The following is a 24,664-nucleotide window of genomic DNA, read 5'->3' on the forward strand; positions in this document are numbered from 1 at the left end:
GGGGTTGTTATAAATGTGTATGGGTAGGGTTTTGTGGCCTGCCTTGTGCAGGAGGTCAGACTAGATGATCATATTGGTCCCTTCTGACCTATGAGTCTATGAGTCTATGAGAAGTAATTTACAAAAGAACCAGGAGGTGTAAATTACACCAGTTTAGAATCTATGAGTCTCCACTGAATTTGGCCTCCATTGTCACAGCTGGGACTAGAATTCCTGGCTCAACCCCCTGCTGCCTGTCTTGCGTATACCCTTCAGAAATGCATTCCCTAATGCTCTGCAGAGATTAGCAGCGGGAAAAGTGAGGGTGACGGTGGATGAGAGGGAAAAGAGGTTGGCAGTCAGTGAGGAGCAAAGATGGAGGGAGTTTTCCGCAGGGGAGAAGGCTCTCTCTCCTACAGCAGAGGTGGGGAGTTGTGAACAGGGACAGGAAATAGGCAAAGTAATGGAATATGTATTATTTTCGCCTTCAGATAACTAGCTGAATGAATTGCTTTTGGAATTAGGTATCTATGTATACACATTTGCTTCTGGGCTGAGACTGTGCATATGAAATTTTGGCTGGCAGGGTAATTTGGGAGAAAAGAAGTCATTTTAGAAGGAATGTGCCACCTCCACTAGAACTACAACACTGCCAGCCTGATTCTCTAATGTATGCCAAGGCTGCTTGAGGACGATCTTTTCTCTCCCCCTCTGTATTTTCTGCTTGTTATGTGTTTCAGAGAGACGCTCCGTAGTGTTGGGTAATGTGTATAGTTTTGCTTGAGCAGTGGATACAGACCACACCATATGGATCTCAGATAACACGATAATAATTCCGAATGCAGCTTAGCAGCCTGAAATAAAATTGGTCTCTGAGCTCAATTACCATTTCATGCATATGCAACGAGGAGACATGTTCTGCATGGCACAAAGGAAACTGTAGATTGAAAGCCATCCACCCACATGTTAATTGCATCACTTAACATTGTGTAGGCAGCCCTGATCCCCTCCCTTCTCGACTTCTCCTCTTCCCAAATATCCTGCCTCAGCTACGCAAGTAAAGCAGGCATGGGCAGCCTTCTGGGAGCCGGCCTCCGCTAGTACTGACAATGTCGACACAAGAAAAGAACAACAAATGGCAGATGAAATGGAGCAGAGTGTCATAAAAGCAGCTCCCAGTGATGGGATTGATTGAGTGTAGATGGCAGGATGATGGGGAAGTGCTGAAGACCAAATCAGATCTGAGTCCACAGGACTCCCAGATAAAGAATGTCACATCACCCCATCTGGGCTTTGGATAACTATGCATTGTCACAGCTGGAGTTTTGGTGGCCTTCAGGCAGCCAGTCTTTGCAGTGGCTGGTGGTTCTCTTTAATAGTCTCTGGCTGTTTCTTTTGCACCTGGTGTCATATTGGAGCATGTATATGTGTGGTACACCAAATATTGCCCAGATGGCTGGATTGATACTTAGCTTTTACAAGATGTTCTACTTCTTTAGTACCTTTCACCAAGTGATCCAAAAACATATTTCACACATCAGTTAATCCTCACAATGGCCTCTGCAGTAGTGTCATAGTGTTGTGGGCAGACAACAGTGGTAGTCCGTGCCCGGCGTGCTTAGCGCCAATAAACACACCAGCGGGAGAAGCAAGCAGAGTTTATTTGAGATCTCAAAGTGGTGCTGGGAGACTTGACCTGCCTCAAATCCAGCACACCTAAAACAAGCAGTCTGTTCCTTTATATCCATGAGAACTTTTCTTGCTGACTAGCAAGCCCCCATTTCCCCTCCCTCTTCTGTCCGGCTGCAGCATCTTTTCTCACACACTTCTTTGTCTTTCTTCCCCTTCTCTCTCCCCCTTGTAGAGTTACATTGAACAGTTGATTAAAGCTGGCGTGAATTACGACCTTGTCTTTGTAAACCATTATCTTCTCTCCCTTGACCAAAAGTATGCAGGCTTCATTATTTTTGCTCCATACCAGTTTGAGCAGCCTTACAACTGATAAGGCTCCGGACACCTGGCCTTTTGTTTATTTATTGGCCTGCTAGGTCAATTAGAGTTTAACATGGACGGAGTTTTGCTCATGAGAGGCCTAACGGAAAACTCCATATTCTTATAGCCTTTACCTTTTAAAATTACTTAGAATAATGCTTAGTGACACTTAGTGGCCTCAACAATTGGAATGTTTTGCAATAACCCTCTTCCAGGTGGAGCAACTGAGGCGCAGAGAAGTCTGGCTCAAAGTCACAGAGTGACCCAGTGGCAGACAAGGAATCTGGGAATCCTGGCAGGAGAGACCCCTTAAGTAAATTGTATATGACTAGCATTCAGAGTGCAGACTTGTGCTGTGTCAAGCAGCACCTGAATTTAAGATGGCTACAATACCACGTTGTACTGCAAGAGGGGTACATCTAGGGCTTGAAATGTAGGCGATCTAGATGATTTCATGAGCTTTCCATCATGCAAGATGGCAAAAATCTCACAGGCAGATTCTGCAAAAAAATATTTGCAAGCAATTTTTCAAATAAAATCCACACCTTTGCTTTGCTAGTACTTGTGAGACTTTCCAGGAACAGTTGTGCATGGGAAAAGGGAAAGTTTTATGCATAATTGTGTGACTAGATCTTTACATGAGTATTCACATCATTCACTAGCACCTTGAAAGTTCCTTGCAGGACTGGGAGTCAGCCACTAAGGAAGCACCAGGTCCTGTGACTTAGATAACCAAACACACAGAGCAAATAGGATGTTATGAATAGCAGTAGTCACAGAGTGCAGCGGGTCAGGTACCACCCACAGGCTAAAATGTATTTGCATAAATCATGCCTTGGCTAATTTTGAATAACAAACACATTCATAAAAATCAACATCTACCCTTAGAGCATTCACCAAGGGACAAAGGGGATAAACTCAGCCAGTAAATTCTTCCCTGCAAACTGTTCACCCAGCTTTGCTCACAATATCAGCTGCAATTAGATGCAAAGCTGGAATTCCCAGGAAGGCTCTGCACTCACAATCTGAATTCTTCCCATGCCATCAGAGTGTGTTTAGGGCATAAATGAGTTTCAGCCATCCCTGTTTGTCATGATGTTTGCTGGAATGGCAAATGGAATGGTTATATTTCCATAACTATTTCACAAAGATCCATTGTTGGCTGTAGCTCAGCCCCCAACTTGGAGAGTCAGTGGACTGCTTTTCATCTGCCCCCTACCCTTTGACGCGTCTGTCTCAAGTAACTCTCCCAAGTTAAAACTCCACCGGAGCTGGCATAGCATTGCACTGCTTCCAGGTACAGACCCCAGGGAAGGGCTCACAAAAGGAGGCCAGATTTTCAGAAAAGCTCAATATTTTTCACTCTGCGCTCTTTAAAAATCTGTCAGTGTCACAACAGGAGCTGCGGGGCACTGGCCACTTCTGAAAATCTGGCTCCAATTTTGAATACTTAGAAAATCTGGCCCTGAACTCTTCGTAAAACCTTGCCACCCATGCAGCTTGAGCCCAGGTGTAAATGCTGAACCCTAGCCTAAACCTGATCCGGATCAGCAGCCTCCCCCTCCCATCTCTCACTGAGACCAGGTTCTCAGGAGCCAGCACGCGTGATGAATCTACCATCCCTCGGTATTGCTGTTCTGCCATGATCTCATTCTCATGCGAGGGGCACATTCAACACCAATGACATTCATCGCTGGTCAGTTGACAGCAGAAGGACACCATTTCAAAGTGGGGAAGATGAAGCAGAGTGTCTAGCACTCTGCTCCCCTCCCCATGTGGAGAGGACACATTTTTCACTGGCTATTTTAATAGCCAATGTTCGAAAGCTGGTTCTAAACCAGTGGCCAGGGCAGCAGGGGGAGGACATGATGCAGTCATGAAAACTTGCACTGAGATAAATCAAGAGAAGGAAAGAGAGAGGTGGCAGAGTCACGCTATTCATCATCGTCCAGGAGGGAGGAGAGCCAGACACTGCCTGAGTGCATTAAGGATATTACTGGAGTGGAGGAGATTAGGAAAGAACAGGACAGTAGTGACCAAAGACCATTGCAATCTCATGGCTAGTGTGAAATGAGTTTGGTGGTCTCAGCTCAGTTCCTAGCAGACATGAGTCCCCATCTCAGACAGGCATATTCCCGGCTGGTACTAAGCTTGACTGGGCCATGGGCTCCAGAGGTCTACAGGAATACTGATGGGGAAGTATGTCCCCTCCTTGTTCCAGGAAGAGCTGGCATTTAGTCTCCAGGGCTAGCAAACCCTTTCACGTGCATTGTTTGCTGCAGTGGAATGGAAATGTAGACTAGACCCAAAGCACCTCACAGGTGTGAATGGCCAGCCTGGCTCCTGCTGGCTGGGCCCGAGGGATGTTCTCTTTTGGCTCACCTGCTAGAATAGCTGCCTGTGAGCCATGAGGTTTTGGGTTCCTATCCCACTGGAGGGACCATGTGGCTAGGATAACACACACCAGTGAGTTGAAGCACTACACTGGTCAAGATGAAATATCTCCCTTATTTCACTACTGTGAGGCAGCAATCTGAATAAACTGCCTTTCTAGCAGACTTTCCAGTTCCCAAGCACCCAAGAGGTCCCTCTGTGCGAAGCTGCTCAGTCACCCTGTCTGATAAAATTCAGGAGGACAGATAGTCTTGTCACTAAGGCACTGGCCTGGCACTCGGAGCAGAGCTGGACACAGAACAGAAATTCCCTTTCTAAACGTTTCATCCAGAGAATGTCCACCAGGGATGTGTCACCAATGTCGAAACTTTTTCCCCTTATGTTCTCAAAATCAGAATTTCAGCAGAATTAACCTGATTGTGTGATGCCTTTTGATTTTGACAGAACTGCATTTTCCAATGGAAAACTCTTCCATCAAAGCTTTTTCCAAGAGCTAGGCTCACTTCCTGGTTCTGCCACAGACTATTTGAGTGACCCTTGGCCAGTCTGTGCCTCAGTTTCCCAGCTATAAAATGGGGATAATAATGTATCCCTGCTCCCACTCTTTGTCCGTCTTGTCCATTTAGAATGTAAGTGCTCCTGGGCCGTCTCTTACTAAGCTTATGTGTCAGAGGGCTTTCCCTTTACCCTCTTCCCTGTATTTGTCACTCAGACAGGACCAGAAGTCCAAAGTGCAAGCAACGCAGTGTTTATTGGGGTTAGTTCCAAGCTCGCACATCCATAGCTCTACATGCCGGCAGAGTCTATTTCCCAGTGGTCTGTTCCCAGTGCTGACACCACAGAATGTTTACCCCGTCTCTCTTTCCAGCTCTGACGCCGCAGAGCCTTGCCTGTGTCTCCATTTCCTATTCCCCATTCTCATTCTCTATTCCCCCCTCCTCCTTCTTAGCAGGCCCAAATATACCTGCAATGCATGCCTGCAGTCCCACCCTTTTGTACCTCATGGGAGGGGTAAGGAGTGAGGTTGTGCTGCGGTCAGAGACAGGCATTTCTTTGGTCTTTTAATATTTTATACCTTCTCCCCGATCCCCCCTTGCCCCTCTGACTGGTTGCTTGACCTTTTTTTGAGACAGGGGTTGAGGCAATCTTCCTGAGTGACACTTTAACCACTCTTAGCTGTTCCCATTGTACTAACAAATCCATCTGAGTAGGCAGCAACATACACAGTCTTTGTCCTCTGTTTACACATATTAGTATAAGATATAAGAGTAAAAATTCTCTCTCAGGCTGACAAACGAACCTATATACTAATGGTATGCACAACGCCTGTACTGCTATACCCACATATTCTGTCTCCATGGCATCTCAACTGGTGCTGGTAGGTGCTAGGTGTAATAAATAACAGTAACATGGGCAACCCGCCCATCTTCCCCTGCTCACTCCAGCTGGATGCCTTCTTCATCTTCTGTTTCCCAGGAGTTCTGGGTGTGAATGGGACTCAGTGGCCCCAAGACCCTGCCCTCTGAGCTTTGGGAGCGAAGCACTGTGTGTCTGTTCCAGGCTAGATAATTCCTCATAATAGCACATGCTCTCTTGTCTTTTTTGGCAGGAATATACCATTGATATCTTCTTTGCTCAGACCTGGTATGACCGGCGCCTTCGCTTTAACAGTACCCTCAAAGCCCTGACTCTGAACACTAACATGGTGAGCCGCATCTGGATCCCAGACACCTTTTTCAGGAACTCCAAGCGGGCTGATTCACACTGGATAACCACACCCAATCAGCTGCTCAGGATCTGGAATGATGGCAAGGTGCTCTACACACTCCGGTACGTCTCGGGCATCAGCCACAAACTCAAAGCAACTAAATAACCCCTGCAGCTTTGTGCTGCTATGCTGGAGCACAGAGATGATGATGCAGTCGGGTCACAGTGCAAGAGGTTCCCAGGTGCTGTGCTACCATATAGCAAGATGATGCACTGGTATCTCAGTGCTGGGTGTCACTGGGGGCTATGCTGTGGTATAGCAGAGGGGATGCAGTGATATCTCGTGCTGGATGTCACTGGGGGCTGTGCTGTGATCTAGCAGAGGGGATGCAGCAGTGTGTCAGTACGGGGTGTCACTGGAGGCTAGGCTGTGATCTAGCAGAGAGGATGCAGTGATATTTCGTGCTGGGTGTCACTGGGGGCTGTGCTGTGATCTAGCAGAGGGGATGCAGTGATATCTCAGTGCGGGTGTCACTGGGGGCTGTGCTGTGATCCAGCGCCGCCCGGGGGGGGGCAAATGGGCAATTTGCCACAGGCCCCTGGCTCCGCAGGGGCCCCCACGAGCATGGCTGAGGCTCCCTCCCCGGCCCCTTCTCCCGGAGCCTCACCCCATCCAGCAGCGCCCCGATCAGCTCTGGCGGGGCCCCTGAGCCCTGCCCTGCTCAGAGCCGCGTGATGAGGGGCTGCGAGCTCCAGGCTGAGCGGAGGGAGCTGAGCTCAGCGTGGAGCTCCCAGCCCCGCCCCCTGACCACGCGGCTCTGAACGGGGCGGGGCTCAGGGGCCCGACTGGAGACACGTTTCTTCTGTGGAGCGAAGCTCATTGGTGCGCTGAGGCTCCGGGTGAGAGGGGAGCAAGGGGTAAGGGGCCAGGGTTGAGGGGGCAGGTTGGCTAAGGGGCAGGGAGTCCCGGGGACAGGGAGGGGGCAGAGGTAGAGTGGGGGGTCGGGGACAGGGAATGGGGGGGTGACGGGCAATCGGGTTCCATCAGACTCAGTGGGGGGGGGGATAGTAAGGGCAGTCATAGCGACAGGGAGCAAGGGGTGCGTACTGGTGTGTTGACGGGACAAGACGAGAATGGTAGGGATTCTGAGGGGTGTGCAATTGGGGGCAGGCATGTGGGGCAATAAGGGCAGCCAGGACTGTTTGAGCACGCTCCCCACCCTAAAGCTTTCATTCAGCAGTTTGAGGCTGCAGAGGGCCAAGCTGTTTAGCTTTTCCGTTAGGGCTACCATCCGTTTCCTTCTCAAATTGCCAAATTATAGTCTATATTTAATTTCAGTGCCATAGGGAGATTTCATGTCCAGGGGGGGTAGCTTCATTTAAAATTAGCCCAACTGGGGAGGGATCACTATGGAGAAAGAGCAATATCCTACAACCACCCTACTTCCTTCCCCAACCTACCAAGGGGACTCCCCCCCGCGCCCAATATTTCCTGAGGCTCCAGAGGAGTTAATTCAGTGTTTTCCTCAAACTTTTGTTACTGGTGACCCTGTTCACATAGCAAACCTGTGAGTAGCATGTGAACCCCCCCCCCTTATAAATTAAAAACACTTTTTGTATATTTAACCCTATTATAAATGCTGGAGGCCAAAGGGCAGGGTTTGAAGGTGGAGGGGTCGACAGCTCGCGGCCCCAGTAAATAACCTCGTGACCCCTGAGGGGTCCTGACCCCCAAGTTTGGAGAACCCCTGGGGTAATTTAAATTTTAACACCCTATGTCCATTCACATAGCATGGCTATGTGAGCATTTTCAGTTTTCACAACATAGGCTCACCCAGATTTGGGAACAAGCTCAAACGCATCAGTTGGTGGAGTATGTAACATTAAGCGTCAAAGGACAAACCCACAGTAACATCTCCAGTTTGTGAGGACCCCCATGGAGCCAGTCCTAGGAAAGAGAATAAATGCAATGGAGGTTATGTCATTGAATGGCTATTAGCCACGATATGTAAGAAATGGTGTTCCCTAGGCCTCTGTTTGTCAGAAGGTGACGGTGGATGGCAGGAGAGAGACGACTGTTATGCAATTACCTGGTAGGTTTACTCCCTCTGGGGCACTTGCATAGGCTACGCGGGTAGACGAGGATATTGGCTGGAGTGGACTTTGGTTGACACAGTATGGCTGTTTTAGGATTCTAACCTAATAAACCCAAAGTTATGGAGACAGGTAGTAGTCAAGAAGCCACAGGGATTACAAAACGCTGGAAAAATCTTCGACGATCGATCAGGGCCATGCTTGGCACAAGCTGAGGTGTTCAAAAAGATTTGGATTTTTTTTTAAGCAGAATTTTTTAATTGTTCTTTAAAACAAATCAAAACAGCAAGCAGCAGATTATTGGCCACACGCTTCGAAACCCAAAACCATATTCATTGGTTATGGCAGACTAATTTCAGCTTTTTTAAATTAAAAACCACAAACAAAGTTTGAAGGAAAAGGGAGACGTTGTCTTTGTTGATTTTTTTTCTGCTTTTTAAAAACCCCTAGTTTTCGATCCAGAAACCGTTTTGATGGCACATATTTGTCCAACCCTTTTAATGAGCTTTAGTGCCTTTTAGCACTAGCTGATGCTGAGAACCAGTGATACCTTGTAAAGAAGTTTTCTCAAAACTGGATTTGTGCTGAAATGCAGAAGGTTTATTTTTCCCAGGGCCACCAAGGGGGGGGAATCAAGTGGGGCAATTTGCGCCGGGCCCCGCAGGGGCCTCCACGAGAATATAGTATTGTAATTTTTTTTTATGGAAGAGGCCCCCGAAATTGCTTTGCCCCAGGCCCCCTGTATCCTCTGGGTGGCGCTGCTGTGATCTAGCAGAGAGGATGCAGTGATATCTCGTGCTGGGTGTCACTGGGGGCTGGGCTATGATCTAGCAGAGGGGATGCAGTGATATCTCAGTTCTGGGGGTTCCTGGTGCTAGTGAAGGTTACACAGCTAAACAAAAAATATCAAAAAGTGTTACCATCCCAAATCAGGATGAAAATTCAAAATCATGGACATTTTGGTGAACCGAAAATCTGTGAAAAAAAAATCGGTTTGACTCTTTTGAAATGTTTTATTTCAAATTTTGACCATTTTTACCCTAATTAGCTTAAATTTCTAAATGAAGAGGCATTTCAAACTGGAATGTTTTGTTTCAAAAATGTCAAAATGAAACATTTCAACAATTTCTTTTAAAAAAATCCAAAAAAATTTTGAATAAAAAATGTGGTGAACCTGACCCTGTCCTATGAACCATTTCTGTTTTGGCAACTCAGCATTTTTGACAACTGTTTTGCCAGAAAATTCCCATGTAGGTTTATTACACAGCTGTGTCTGAAGTCAGAATAAGCTGCATTGAGGCTAAGAGTTTTGTCTCACTTCCAGGCTGACCATAGAGGCAGAATGTCTACTCCAGCTGCAGAATTTTCCAATGGACACGCACTCCTGCCCGCTGGTTTTCTCCAGTTGTGAGTATCAGTGCCTGAGATACGGTTTAAGGAAGAAACACAACAGGCCCAAACCCTAACCAGGGAGAACAGACTCTGTTAGGTGGGTGTTAATTCAGACCCAATGTTCCTGTATTGCTGGTCTTCTCCCAGACAGCACCAGCAACAGATCTCAACCATGTCCTGGGGCATCCTCCTGCTCCTGGGACAAGATTCTGTGCTCCATTAAATTTCTGCTCAGTGCAATAGAGGGGGATTGGGGAAACGTGGATATTGCTTATGCTCCCTGATTCTGTCCAGCCTTGGAGAAGGCTAGAGTAGCCTGGAGGCCATTTTAACTTACACCAGTTTGCACTGGTCCCCATGGGATCATCTACCAATTGAAGCTAGCTGGAGCACAGTGCACTTCGGCTAGGAGCTGTGGGGAGGATGGTGTAGGGGCATCTGTGATGACCCAGTGGGGATTCCTCCAAGCCAAGGGTGCTAAGATATATCCCATTCCCTTTGGCCACTAGAGTGACACAAGGGGACATAGCAGGGCCGAGATCCTGGAGCTCATTCTCCATAAGTCTCAGAGCCTGGGTCTACATACTTGGGATTGCTGGGCTTATGCGACAGCATTAAAAATAGCCATGTAGCTATTCTAGCTCAGGCTGGAGCTTGGGCTGTGACACCCATCCCTTCCCTGGGTTTCAGCTGGAGCAAGAACGTCTGCACAGCTACCTACAGCATTGTAGCGCAAGCCTGAGTCTCATGTCCCAAGCTCTGAGGCTAGCCGCCACAGGGTTTTTTTTTCCTGTATAGATGTACCCTATGGGTATGTCTACATTCACTCTAAGCCTGGCTCTGTAGGACCCGGGCTAGTGGACTCAGTGTTTCTAAGCCTGTGCCTTAGAATCCTCACTGCATTGTAAAACTGAGTTTATGATTGCTGGATCAGACCTCATAGCCGTGCTAACATACGGCACTATGCAGAGCTTCTGACACAAGTATGTGGCTTGAGCTGCATCCACACTTGGCTTGGACCCAAGTCACAGCGGGACTTGGGCTCTGACCCATCCCCCTGGGTCCTGTGTGCTTTCTAACCTGAGTCAGACTGATTTATGTGTGGACAGGAGCACAGCTTGTGCTCTAACTTGAGTCAGAGCCCATGCTCGGCATTCAGTGTAGACATACCCCATGTTTGGAGCAGGCGGCGCTGGTGGTGCCTGCTATCTACTGGGCTCCACCAGTAACTTAGCTTGGAGCCTGTCATCCCATTTTATGTCTTCGCAAGAGATTTCTATCAGCATCAGGAGATTGCAAAGCAGCTCCCTCCCCACCTCCCTGCCCCATCTCCTTGCCACTGATGAGATTCAGACCGTGTGGCTGTGACCTGCTTATGAGGAAAACAAAATGTGGAGGAGATACAGTCCCCTCATCCCCTCCACCCCTTGCCCCTCCCTCATTCTTTGCTAATTAACAGTACACGCCATGCATGCTCGACAATTAATTAGAAACACAGTTTAGTTACGCTGTCAGGCACTCCCTGTCTCCCCTCCCCCAAGGAGCTATCATAGAGGCATCAAGATCCCTGCTTCAAAACAAGTTTGACATTTCATTTTACAAATAAAACCAAGTCTGCGAGAAGCAGCCACTGCTGCAAGGTGCAGGTGCTGGGGAACCCAGAGATATGCTCAGACTGGGAGGTGGGTGGAAAGGCAAGGAGAAGCATGAGAGCAGAGCTTTGGCCTGGTTGCAGCCATTGCTGTAGCTGCACCAGTACTAGCCCTAGTGTAGCCAGGCAAAGCCGCTATTTGCACGGGGGTAAGCACAATCAGTGCTAACAGCGACTTCAGCTGCCTACGATGGGATTGCAGCAGTGCAGCAGTACCAGTCACTGGCCACTGATAGCTGAAATTGGGGCTCATCCAATGTAGACATGGCCTTAGGGCAGTGGAACCCAAACTAGGGGCGCCGTTTGTTCAGGGAAAGCCCCTGGTGGACCAAGCCACTTGTTTACATCCCGCGTCCACAGGTTCAGCCGATCGCCGCTCCCAGTGGCCATGGTTTGCCGTTCTTGGCCAATGGGAGCTGCAGGAAGCAGCACGGGCCAAGGGACATGCTGGCCGCCGCTTCCCGCAGGTCTCATTGGGCTGGAGCAGTGAACGCGGCCACTGAGAGCTGCGAACGTCCGAACCTGCGGATGCAGCAGGTAAACAAACCAGCCCGGCCCATCTGGGGCTTTCCTTGAACAAGCAGCACCCCTAGTTTGGGAACCACTGCCTTAGGGTGTTTTGTTCACCAGCAAAATATCTCCATGTGGTGTGGCTCCAATGAAATTCTACCATTACCCATTTCCCTGCTGTCTGCAGACACCCTGGGAGTGGCTCTGCATGGACAACTAAACTTTCCTTTAAAAGCAACCTGATTTGATCAGGTGGAGTTTGAGCTTCCCCAGTCCCATATGGGAAAGCCCATGCCATAGCAGTGTTACTTCTGGGTGATTTCTCAACTCCTGGGGGCAGGCGGCTGCAAATGTCATCAGTGAGGAATGAGGTCACCGCTCTGCCCCCACTATCGGTGTTTTGAGTCACCAATAACAAAGGGGCTGGCCATAGGGCTGGGTGATCTCCTTTGGATACAGGATGGAACCCAGGAGGCAGCCCTCTGGATAGATTTGTATCAGACGTAAGCAGAGGCACCCATCTCATGCTTTGGGGTCAGATCAGCCTTTGGTTCCAGTTCAGCTCGGACTGAACCAGCAGCCTGTAGGTCTTACGGTAAATACAACTCTTCTCCTGTACCGTTGCGCCAGCCTCTGAGGGGTGTCATCTGTCAGGGGCTCTCCAGGGACTGTTTGCTGAAAGGCAATGGAGGAGAGAGAGCATACGAGCCCCAAGGACTTGTGCAGGGCGAGCACTGAACTCCAGTGTGGCATGGAATCAAGAAACAGAAAAGCTTTGACAGCAGTCCCTTAAGCCAGCCGCTGGCCATTAATTACAGCCCAACCTCTCTCTCTGATCGAGCTAACTGGCTGCTGATGCACCGCTCATTAGGGGAGTCTGTCTAATGCTGTTGCCTACCAGCTGCGATGCTGTAGCCATGCCTGGCCCAAAGCAGCACAGCCTCCGCCCCCAGATCATACAGGAATGGCTGATCTGGGGGCAGGGACCCACACACTAATTCCCAGCAAGGCATGGGAAGACTGAGCCCATGCCCTGGGCTTCCCAGGAAAGAAGGGCAAAGGGGAGCCCCAGGCCCTCCAGCCCAGTATGCAGCGTCTCAGCACATCTCCCAAGGGTTTGAGTAGCAGTTACTTTCTTAGCTGAATTTAGGTATGAATGAAAGTGATGGATAATTCCTCTGGCCTAGAGCCCTGAGCGAGTGTCTCTCAGGCAGTGCTGCCATTGCACCCAGTTGCTGGCATGCCCCCATCCCCTTCCTTCCCATCTTAGACCAGCTTAGCTCTGCTGGTACGCCCTAACCCTGCTAGTCCCTGCCTGTCCCTTCACACCAGTTCTTCAAACATCTCAGTCCAGACCTGACACATCTGCTGGTCCACCCAGTCCTTCCTGTGCATCTCGACCCTGATCTGCAGCACCCCATTATTCCAATCCAGGGGCCGCCCCTACCCCTGACCTATAGCTAGGGCGACCAGACGGCAAGTGTGAAAAATTGGGACAGGGGGTGAGGGGTAATAGGAGCCTATATAAGAAAAAGACCCAAAAATTGGGACTGTCCCTATAAAATCGGGACATCTGGTCACCCTACCTATAGCCTGTAAGCCACTTCTAGTACTTATCTGTTTTCAGCCACAGAGCTCAAAGGGCTTTACAGAAGAGGACAGTAATATTATACCCATTTTACAGATGGGGAAACGGAGGCACAGAAAGGGGAACTGACTCACCTACAGTTACCCAGTAAAGTGGTGGCAGCACTAGGAATTGAATGCAGGTCTCCTGAGTTGTAGTTCACTGCCCTATCCCTTAGGCCACACTGCCTCCCTGAACTAAATTTTTCATTCCGATCCTGCAGCACCCCACCCCCACCCCGCTATGCCATAGCCATGATCTCCCATGCAGCAGCATCAGTGCACCGCAATCCTGACCAGCAAATCCACTGTTCTCCCAATTGTGGGCTCCCACACCGTGTAACTCCACTAGAGTCAGGGCTTGGATCCCACCCCTTAGTGCTGGATTTGGACCTTTACTCCTTTTGGCCTATTGGGATGCAGACTAAGCTGAGCCAATTTACGATACAGAGAGAGAACCCACTGTTCTAGTGAGCTACCTGCTCCACAGTCTCCTCTTACAGGGAATGGTAGTCGCTTGCCACGTCAGCCTGCAGGGACGTGTAGGTCTCTCAGACATAGGCAGGGGGCGAGACAAAGCTGTCATAATGGCTCAGTAGAAGCTTGCAATGTACAGTTAGGAGTTGATGGGGGTCTGAAATAACCACAGCAGAGAAGAGTGAGTGAACGCCCAAGTGTTAAAATAGAAACAATCGTATTCATGGGAAGGATTAAAACCACGTGATCTGTAGGGTGGCCAGGGTGGATTGAGGAGTGTTGGCTCAGACACCTGGCTCAAGGGATAGGGAGGAGGCAGTGTTAAAGGACTGGAACTACAAAAGACAGGAATCTTTGGACATTTTAATGGGCTCTTAGACCCTCAGTAGCAGTAAAGCAACCTAGCTATCTTGATTTCTGTGGAGCCACACTGTTTTACACTGGCTCGGGATCCAAGCCAGCGCTTCTCTGTCATCTGGGTATTACTGCTTGCCTGTCTTGCCTTTTTATGCTGTAAGTTCTTTGGGGACCATAGCTGGGTTTTGAAAGGTGCCTAAGAGTTAGGTGCCCGACTCTCCTTGGAAACTAGGCCCTGCTTTATGCAGGGAGGTCAGACTCATTAAACATAATGGCCTTTGAGTCAACGAGAAGCCCAGCTCGGAACTTCTTGTGTGTTTGCAAAGTGCCTAGAACAACAGGGTCCCAATCATGAGCAGGGCCTTTAGGCACAACCGCACTAGAAATACGAAATAGCAACAATAATATATCACAGCAGTCCAAATTGGCTCCAGAGCAGACGGCACCAAAGAGACATGCAAGGTTCTTATTTCTGCACAAGGTGTCATGGCAATTCACCCATTGTCCTTGTGTCCTTATCCCATCCCCAGATGGCTACCCACAAGAGGAGATTATCTACCGCTGGAGGCGTTACTCCATTGAAGTCTCAGACCAGCGCACATGGAGACTTTATCAGTTTGACTTCACAGGCCTGAGGAACACGTCAGAAGTTCTCAGGACAGGAGCTGGTAAGGCATCCTGGCCCGATAGAAACACTACTATGTTACAAGGGGGCTCTCCCCAGTTTCAGAGAACATGTGCACAGAGTAGTAGAGGGCAGAGTGGTTAGGGGATTGGTGGGAAGCATCAGATGGGGAGGGTTACAGCAGAAAGCCATAAAGCCAAAGATAGACTCATTAAAAGAAGGGTCCAGCTACAGGCAACCTGTAGGGAGATATGCTTGCTATAGCCCATGGAGAAGAGCAGCAGACACAGCATGTAGCTAGGCACAGCATGGGGTAGGACAGAGGCACAGGATAGCCACTCACAGCCTGAGGCTGGAGCAGAGCAGAGAAAGGACCTAGCTAAAGACAGCAAGGGTCAGGTAGGAAGAGGAATGGGGATAAAGATTATGGCTGGGGACAGCATGAGGGCCAGGCAGAATGGGAGTCAATGGCTGAGAAGTGGACGAGTAAATGAAAAGTAGGGTCTTGTCTCAGGACAGCTCCTGGGTATAAATGTCCTGGATGAAGCCATAGCTGTTTTATGCTGCTAGCACATCTCCAGGACAGGCCAGCTGATGGAATGTTATGCAGAAGTTGCTGTTAGTTGTGGCTGCAGCTGGGGAACATACTCAGTCTGAACACAGGTTCTAACGGCCAGCCTGCCACATGTTAGTTGTCCTGAATGCACATGACTTATGTTGTATGATGGTAATGGAGATAAGCAAACCCTTGGAGGTGAAAACAACAGTGGTGTCTAACAGCAGGAATAAGTGGAAAGATGTCAGGACACCTTGATTTTATTCCTTGCCCTGCTATGAATTTGCTGTGTGATTTTTGGGCAAGTCATTGAAGCCTTCTGTTCCACTCTCTATAAACTGAGGGTGAGAATAGGTGTGAGAGTGAATGAACTAATATTTGCATTGTGCTATGAGAGCCTCCCTTGAAAGATGCTGCTGAAGTGCAAAGATTTGTAAATTAATGTCTCGGGAAGGACAACAGGACACTGGAGAATGACAGGATTGGAGTGAAAACTTATATTTCCACACTGGCAAGCTCGGTAGCAACACGTCCCTTTGGCTAGCAGAGCTGGGCCTGATACACAACAGCCCGTGTTCCCATATGCTGCAGCGTCTCTCTGCAGAAACTTGCATGAATGTAAACCAGCTTTGCAATGCCAATATCACGAGGGAATGGTGAATCTTCAGCCCCCAGTCCTTCCCCATCATCAGGGGCTTTCCTGATATCATCAGAGAACCCCACCCCACCGCCAATCATCAGTTTCACTTAGCTCACCAGGGAACCTGAAATCCTCTGTCACCCCCAGTGTCTAGCTCTACCAAGCTGGGCTGCCCCTATTCGGCTTCAGGAGTGTGAACTCTTTTATCGTCAACACTTGTCTCCATTGCCCTAGGAGCAGCAGGTTTCAGCACTATCACTGGCTCCTCTCCAATACTGGAGAAGGCTTGTACCTGGAGAGATCAGGGCAGTAGTTGAGACGCCTACCTGGTCAGAGAACACAAGTGCACATAGAAAAGGTCAAGCAGAGAGGGGTGCATCCGTGACAGGCAAATATTAGCTGTGTGAAGAAAATGCTGCCAGAGTGGGACTTGTGGAGTAGGCAGTAGAGGAGGAGCAGGGTGAACTTGTAAATTAGGGGAGCTTTCAGTGAAGGAGATGTAAATTCCACAGCTGTGCAGCAGAAGGTAGCAGCAGAGGCCTTCCATTCAGGAGAGCCCAGGTGAGCATCACCACTGAGGAGTGCCTGCCCTCTTGAAGAAGAGGGGAGATGTGATGTGATACGGAGGGACTCAGCTGACTCCCCAGTATGCGCTGTGTTGGTAGCACACGGTTGCTATAGGATTGCTGGCGTGATGTGACGGGAGGGGAAGCCTGGGAGAGGGACAACATGGAGATCAAATCCTCCTGCCCTTGTGCCAGAAGAGGGCAGGGCCTTGCTAATGAAAGGAAAACAGCCCTGCAAAGGGGAGCAGTGCGAGTGGGGTTGATCCTCCAGGCAGGTGCTGCATGCATAGATCAGTCGGACCAGCTTGATGCCAGCTGCCAGCAGTGGGCCGTGCATATCCCACAATGGCACTGATAGACACGTGTGGGATGGATCTGAGAATCGCAGTGGACAGGCTGCTGGCTACAGAAATAGCAAGAAGGATGCTGGCCAGCTGGTAAATCACATCAGAGAGAGGAAACCAAGCCCTAAATTACACGGATTGTACCCTCTTGCCAGGAGATGTTGTGAAGGCCAAAGGTATAACTGGGTTCAAAAAACAACTAGACAAGTCCATGGATGATAGAGCCATCAGTGGCTATTAGCCAGGATGGGCAGGGATGCAGCCCCATACTCGGGGCAATGCTCTCACTGCCTGAAGTTGGGAGGGGGCGACACGGTGGATCTCTCTCTGTGCCCACCCCTTGATGCTCTGGTACTGGACACTGTCGGAAACAGGCTACTGGGCTAGATGGGCCATTGACTGACGCAGTATGGCAGCTCTTTTGTTCTTAGCCACCATCCTCCTCGGCTCAAATGCCTTGAGTCCCATCTTACTCCTCTCACCCCCAGAGCCTTCTTTGCCCTATGCTGGGAGGGACTGGCTCTGCCCCTCTTGCTCCTCCTGCCCCTTACTGGAAGGGGCTGACTTTGCCCCCCTTACACCCACAACCTCCTCTGTCCTTCATTGGGAGGGGCTGGCTCTTCCCATCACCCCCCAAAACCTCCTCTGCCCCACACAGAGACACGGGGCCAAAGCTCAGGAAGGAGAAGACATGGACTTGGCTGCTGGGCAGGCTCCCTGGGAGAAGAAGATTTTCAGGAGAGATTGTGCCTCCAGTTGCCCCATGGGGGGTAGTGGTTTTCTACCTCACCAGGGTGTTGTGTAGCTAAATACCTTAAAGCTTGTGAGGGACTCAGACAGTATGGTCCTGGAGGCTAAGTATGACAGATAATAGGAATAAAAGGGTGATTACCTATCTCCACCTCCTACTATGTTGACTTGTCTGCCTCTTTGTGGCCTTTTCCTAGGGGACTATATGGTCATGACGGTTTCCTTTGATCTGAGCAGGCGGATGGGCTATTTTGCCATTCAGACCTATATCCCCTGCATCCTGACCGTAGTCCTGTCCTGGGTTTCCTTCTGGATCAAGAGAGACTCCACACCGGCCAGGACTTCTCTGGGTAAGGCAGACTGTACTGTTCCACTGACGCTTGTTGTCCCAGCAGAGGTGTGTGCAGCTAGCCGGCAAGGGCCATTTTCCAAAATGTCTAAGTGACTCAGCAGGGCTAGTGAAAATTTGTCGGATTTAGACTGCTGGGGCATGTGGGTGCAGATCTTCAACAGTATTTAGGCACTAATTTCCACAGATTTCAATGGATGCCTAAGTACCTTTGAGGCTCTGGGACTTAGATACTTTTGAAAATGTTACCCAGCATCCTAGATGCTAGGTCACCTCATTTGTAATGTTCCATCCTTGACACAGGCCTGAGAGCGAGAGAGAGCTGGGACTGCAGTTCTGGCTAGGGGAGGATCTGCAGTGCATCATGGGTCTCTGCACATTAGCCTGAGAGAAACCCTGGCACTTGTTCTCCACCTAACCGGTGACAATGACAGACAGACAGACAGACACACAGAGAAGTGTTAGATCATGTTAGCAGGCTGCACCTGTTGCACCACTCCACCAGCCATGGCTCTCCTGCCACATGGGTGAGTTGTGTATCTAACAGCAACTTCACAACAGCACAGTGATATCGGGGGGAAGCCCTCTTTGGTGCACTTGGTAGAGCTACTGCTTTTTATCCAGTGGGGGTGTCAGTCTGACAGTGGGTTCTGGTAAGGGTCTGAGGCTTACATGCATGCAGGTGTCTGCACACACGAGTGCAAGGCAAGCGGAGAGGGGAGCAAACCTGCTCACTGTCTAGGTTTGCTCACCATCTCTGGCTGGCTCTTTAAGTGAGTATAAAGCATATTTTGACTCTTTGGTTAGGCTCAAGAGTAATCTCCATTTATTGCCCCATGATGTCTCCACTATACAGGGATGGTGTCCCTAGCCTCTGTTTGCCAGAAGCTGGGAGTGGGGGACAGGGGATGGATCACTTGGTGGTTACCTGTTCTTCATTCCCTCTGGGGCACTTGGCATTGGCCACTGTCAGAAGACAGGATACTGGGCTAGACGGACCTTTGGTCTGACCCAGTACGGCCACTCTTATGTTCTTATATATGGGGAGACGGGGTACCACTAGCAGGAGATAGCGTTTAGAGATCTAATAGGTCTTCACCACCTCTAGCTCTTCTGATCCCATTTCAAGGCTCTTAACTCTATTTGGAGTCTGCAGTATGATGTGCATCTTGTATTTTCTTCCCCTCCCCACACTCATTTTCTTTCACCTGGATTGTTGATAACAGCATCAGGGCTGTGAGATCTCCTCTGACACTAGAGAAACCATCATCATTGGGCAGGGCTAGTTGGACGCTCTCACAATCTCTGCAATGCCACCCCCACCCCATAAAAAGAAGCAGGGAGCAGGGTGGGGAGTTTAATATAGGTAGTTTAATAGAGGTAGAGATCAATTGCATTCTAAGCATCTGCAGGAATAAATGGCAACAAACAGGGCATTCAGCAGGGCAGGAAAAAGCACTGTTGCACTAAAATACGTTCCAAAGGCAGGTTTCCACAACTGGATTTACCCAGGAGGGGGCTCTGCCCATGGGATGCTGAGCCTCAGGATGTCAAAAGTAATGTATTCTCTCTATAGCCCTGTTTGTATTTTATAAAAATAATCCCAAATGCATTAAAGCCAGAGTCAGCCTACGTTAGAGAGCCTATGTTACTTTCAGTGATATTTGAAAAATCTGCTAAATCATATCCCAGATGCTAATGCAAGCACAATAGGAAAATATATTGAGTTAAAATCTACCCCCACTTATATCTTGTGCAACCTCAGCAGGGTGGAAGGGAGGATAACTTTGGCTTAGCAATGGAGAAGCAGGAATATGCAGACTGCCTGCTCCAGAACCCTCTGTACCGTGCAGCACTCTGGCTGAGTTCCCACTATTGACCACAGGAGCTATCTTCAGAATTGGCAACCTCCACATTTGCTCCTTATGAATAGGCTACAGGATCCCACGTATGAGCTATTTAAGCAGTTGATCCTACCCCCATTAAAGTCAAGAGAAAGCCATCCATTGACTCACTGGGCTTTGGATTGGGCTGTAACTGCACAGGCCAAATTCATTGTGGGTGTCAATTCATTGATGTCAATGGAGTTACAGGAGTTTGGCCCTTGGTAGACCATAGCTTAACTCATGCCTACTAGAAATTCACCATTGTTTTCTCCAGGAATTTTACAATCATTACAGGCTTAGCCAAGAATCTCACTATTGGTCCTCCACTTTCCAGAGCCTGTAGTCTACCAGCCCAGACCCTACGTAACCTATCAGCTAGGAAAATTTCATTGCTACATGTTAGGCACATATAATGGGTGTAGATGCTGGAAGTGGTGCAGCTTTCCTGTATCACAAAATGTTTAAATGTTTCCAGGGCATCTAATCCAAAGAAATCAAACTCACAAAAAGGGCCATAACTCATAGAAACAGTCTCATTTTGGCCAAAATTGGCAGAAACGTTCTAAATACAATTCATAATGTAATTATATGCTCAAAGTAGTCCTGTTTGGGGAAATATTTAGCCCACGTGATTATATTTTATTCATTTTGCTGTACTATGCCTTCAGTTAAAGCAAAAATCTGTAATCACATGATAGTCTGAGCTTGTTTGTACCGTGTAATACATCAAAACATTTGTCATCATTTGTAGAATGGACTGAGCTGAGAAGAGTTTTTCTGTCTGCTATTTCTATGACGTTATGCAGATAATAAGACCCCTACCCTCTAATTACAAAACATATATTTTTGATGTTATCTGCTTGGCTGGAGATGTAAGTCTAAAGCAAACTTAGTACAACTGTAATTATCTTCTTACCATCACTGAGGACAATGACAATCTATGTAAACTACTTACATAACAGTAATGATTCTTAGTAGAACGGCTGTAGACTGTCTTGTATGAATATATCATGTGAATAACGAAGTATAATCATATACTCTTATGTAACTTCTCCATATAACTATAAACTACTGAATGTCTAATCAACACCCCTTTGAGCTATATTTACTCATAAAATAGTCATCGTAATTTGGAGATAGTTGAAACACTTCTATTCTCCCCTCAGAACCTTTCTGATGTGTTTGATACTCTGTTGCTACACTCATCACTGTCACAGCTGCATGCATCACATAACACTGTATCTTCCTTGTGGCATTTGCATCTCCTTGTTGCACAGATACTCTCACTGCCACAATGCACAAAGGTGAGAGTGGCTTCTGGAGCAGGTGGCAGCGCCATCATTTTAGGAAAAAGATGTCCCATGCTATCACCCATCTGTTGTTGACAGGGGACGTTTGAAGATACTGAACTGTTGCATGATTTCACATGTAGGTCTGATAGTTTGCACATTTCAGATGCTGCCTGAAGGAGGCCATTGTTGGAGGCAGTTACTCCCTTGTTTCGTTCTTCTTAGCAAACAACATGTAGCACATATTATCCAGAGATGTGCTCTAGTAAGAAACAGGCAAGATACCAGTGAGACGTAGGCTGCTGACTCTGGAAAAGCTGCAGTTGGGCTGGACTGCAGTTACCTACCTTCAAATCTCTCTAGTGATACTGAGCAGGGGCTACTTAATTCAGCAACTGCTGTGTTCTTCATTAACTGCCTGGTTTGGTTAGTGCTGTCCATGCCAAGAATTCAAAGGCATAGTGCTACTTTGTAAAGCCATCAACAGGCAGAGACATAACTACCTTCTACGCTGGTGTATCATCTTTCATATGTGACCATGTCTGAGTGTTTCTGCTTTTTGCTCTCAAAAGTGCTCACACTGTAGGTAATGGGAGCAGGCTTATAAATGACAGCATGCACTTAGGTTACTGACACACCACCGCTGATATTTCACGCTTGTTCTTGGGATGGGAAAGAAAGATTTTTGCACAAAGCTGGGGGTGAAATGAGCAGTATTCACACAGAACACATCTCACTAGCCTTCCCCTGAAGTGACCAACACACAGGTCCAAAACCCAATCATACAAACTCTATTACATTTTCACTTTGGTTCTACAAAGTGATGCTGCTGTGAGCAAAACCTGGAATGCTAACAGGCACAAGAGACACCCGAAGGCTGTGGTAGCATTTCTGTTCAAAGGTAAATTTTCAAAGTGCTCTAAAGTTCATAGACAAGTCGGATTGGCATGGAAATTTGCTAGGAAAAGGCCTTGGGTACCATTTGGTCATGGGGTTCCTGAGAGTCAGCTCCCTTCCTTTTCCAGCAAATGAGCTGGGTTTAATTTTAAAATGTTCTAAAATGCAAATGCAGAGCCAGACTGGCTTGAAAGCTGGCATGCCAGGTGAGGACCCAGAATAACATCCCGGGTACAATTTTAGGGATCTTGGATGACTAGAGCCTCCCCTTACCTCTGACCTGTTTTTACAGTGGGGCAAACTACCCAGGGCATACCAGCAAAGTTTTAGGTGGCAGTACAGACCTTGCTGATGCAGCAGGCATGCGGTGCCGAGCTGGGACGTGAACTAAGAATGGGTGTGCTCAGTACATGCCACAGGCCCACAACACCGAAATCAGAGGAGCCTAAGAATGGTCAGTCCACACTATAGGTACACAAAGCCAGATCCACAAAGGGACCTGAGCACCTAAATCCCATTTTAGTCACCTTTGTGAGCCACAAAATCCCCCCTCAGCTGCCAACCAACCACTTGGCACCTAAGTTTTTGCTCTAAAAGTTCCCTTCGTGCCTCTGAGCACATGTACCACTACCTCAGTCCAGGCACCAGAGGCCTAATCTCACGCTGAGGCACCAGCACAAATCTCCAACCGTGACAAATGGGCATTGTCCTGCCTCACTTCCTTGTGGGCCTGGATCTGGTTAGTAGGCATGCTCCAAGCTGCCTAACTCCACACAAGGCAGCTGGGAAGCAGACAGCCTCCTCGAACCCAAAGCTCTAGGTAACTTTACTCTCCGCGAGGCAGTATCAGGACAGACCAAGGGAGATGCAGTGCTTCTGCCTGCTATATGACTGACAAAAATAAATCAAAACCACATGCTTTCACTTAAAGCCAGCGCTCTGCCTAGAATGCCTTTACTTGAAGTCACTGCTTTGTTTAGTCTCAAGCACATACAAACACAATAGGTTATAGAGCACCCTAAACTGACAATTACCCTCTAGGAGTTTGGAGCAATATTCAGGTGATTCAGCTGCAGATTTCCAGACACTGGTCTTCCCTCTGTGGCTGGAGATCTCAATGTGTTCATGAAGCGACCCACTTGACCCAGACCCACAATTCCCTTCTTATACTCAAAAAGTTACAGAGACATATCAAGCAAAAAAAAAGGTTACATTGCTGACCAAACAAAATCAGTCACTGGGCCAAAAGCAAGTGTTGCAAAAACATGTCACTAAAAAAATAACTGTTAATCAAGCAATTTCCAAGCAGTTAATCTGGGAGCCATATTTCTCCATAACAACAGTCCTGAAATATAGCCAGACTTCCTGTTTTTCACAGACGCATACCCCAGCATATCAGAGGGGTGTAGAGTCAAGCCCACTTCATGTGATAGCTGTACCCCACCCCCACTCTTGGCTTGCCTTAGTTATGCTAAGTCCCTGCAAAGGCCTAATAAATGGCTAAATGCAACAAGAAGAATCACTGATAGTCCATCCCAATAACTGGCAGTGTCTGGACACTGACTGGTTCATAAAATGTCCCGGTACACCACCAAACCAAACATACATGACAAACCCAATTAAGGATATTGAAGAATCATTGGTGGGAGCAGAAGGCTGCAGAACTACAAGAAGTGGCTGACAAGTATGATTCTATGTATGTCTCCATGTTGTGTATGGCCCACTATCCAGTGGCACAGCCCCTGTCCTTATCGCAGATGATAACCAGCTGCTCACAAAAACGATATTCTGTCTCACTGGGCAGAGTACTTTGACAGTGTCCTGAGCCGTCAATCCACTATATCCAATGAAATCATTGACTCACTCCCACAGCATCCTGTCCTGGAGAAGTTGTCTGTGGAGCCTTCTTTAGACAAAGTTACTAAGGCCATCAAACAGCTGTCCATGGGCAAATCTCCAACTCCCATGATATTCCACCTGAAGCATACAAATGTGGAGGTGCCCACCTAATCAGGAAACTCACCATCCCTTCCAAGACTGTATGGGAACAAGGCACTGTGCCCCAGGAATATCAGGATGCTTTCATGCTCTATTTATAGAAAAGGAAGAGAATCATATCTAGCTGTGACAACCATCATGGAATCTCATTGCTGTCTATAGCAGGGAAGATCTTGCACAGGTTGTCCTCAACAGGTTCGTCTCCCACCTAGTGAACTCAGTGTATCCAGAGTCACAGTGTGGCTTTTGTGCTGGCCATGGAACCATGAACATGATTTTTGCATCCCAACAAGTACAAGGGAAGGCTGGTGAACAGAACAAGGACTTGTACATGATGTTTGTAGACCTGACCAAAACCTTTAACACAGTGAATTGCAAGGGCTTATGTAAACTCCTTCATAAATTTAGTTACCCAGAGAAAATGATTGATGTCATCCGCTCTGTTCATGATAGCATGATGGCCAGGGTGATGGGGAGTGTGATGATTCATCAGAAGCCTTCCTTATCAATGGCACCAAACAAGGATGTGTAATGGCTCCAGTCCTGTTTGCCATTGTCTTCTCAGCCAAGGTCTTGTTCACATTG

The 24,664-nt window shown here is 48.2% G+C and overlaps 1 protein-coding gene across 1 annotated transcript in view; it reads left to right on the forward strand.

The window, feature by feature from the left end:
* LOC116820021 (gamma-aminobutyric acid receptor subunit gamma-4) overlaps nt 1–24,664 on the forward strand; it is a 79,464-nt gene that overhangs the window by 42,948 nt on the left and 11,852 nt on the right. Inside the window, exons 4-7 of the mRNA XM_032772201.2 lie at nt 5,975–6,195; nt 9,491–9,573; nt 14,710–14,847; nt 17,858–18,010. Of these exons, the coding sequence (XP_032628092.1) occupies nt 5,975–6,195; nt 9,491–9,573; nt 14,710–14,847; nt 17,858–18,010 (595 nt within the window). The remainder of the gene's footprint in view (nt 1–5,974; nt 6,196–9,490; nt 9,574–14,709; nt 14,848–17,857; nt 18,011–24,664) is intronic.

This window comes from Chelonoidis abingdonii, chromosome 8, assembly GCF_003597395.2.
Source record: "Chelonoidis abingdonii isolate Lonesome George chromosome 8, CheloAbing_2.0, whole genome shotgun sequence".
In the NCBI taxonomy this organism is placed as follows: Eukaryota; Metazoa; Chordata; order Testudines; family Testudinidae; genus Chelonoidis; species Chelonoidis abingdonii.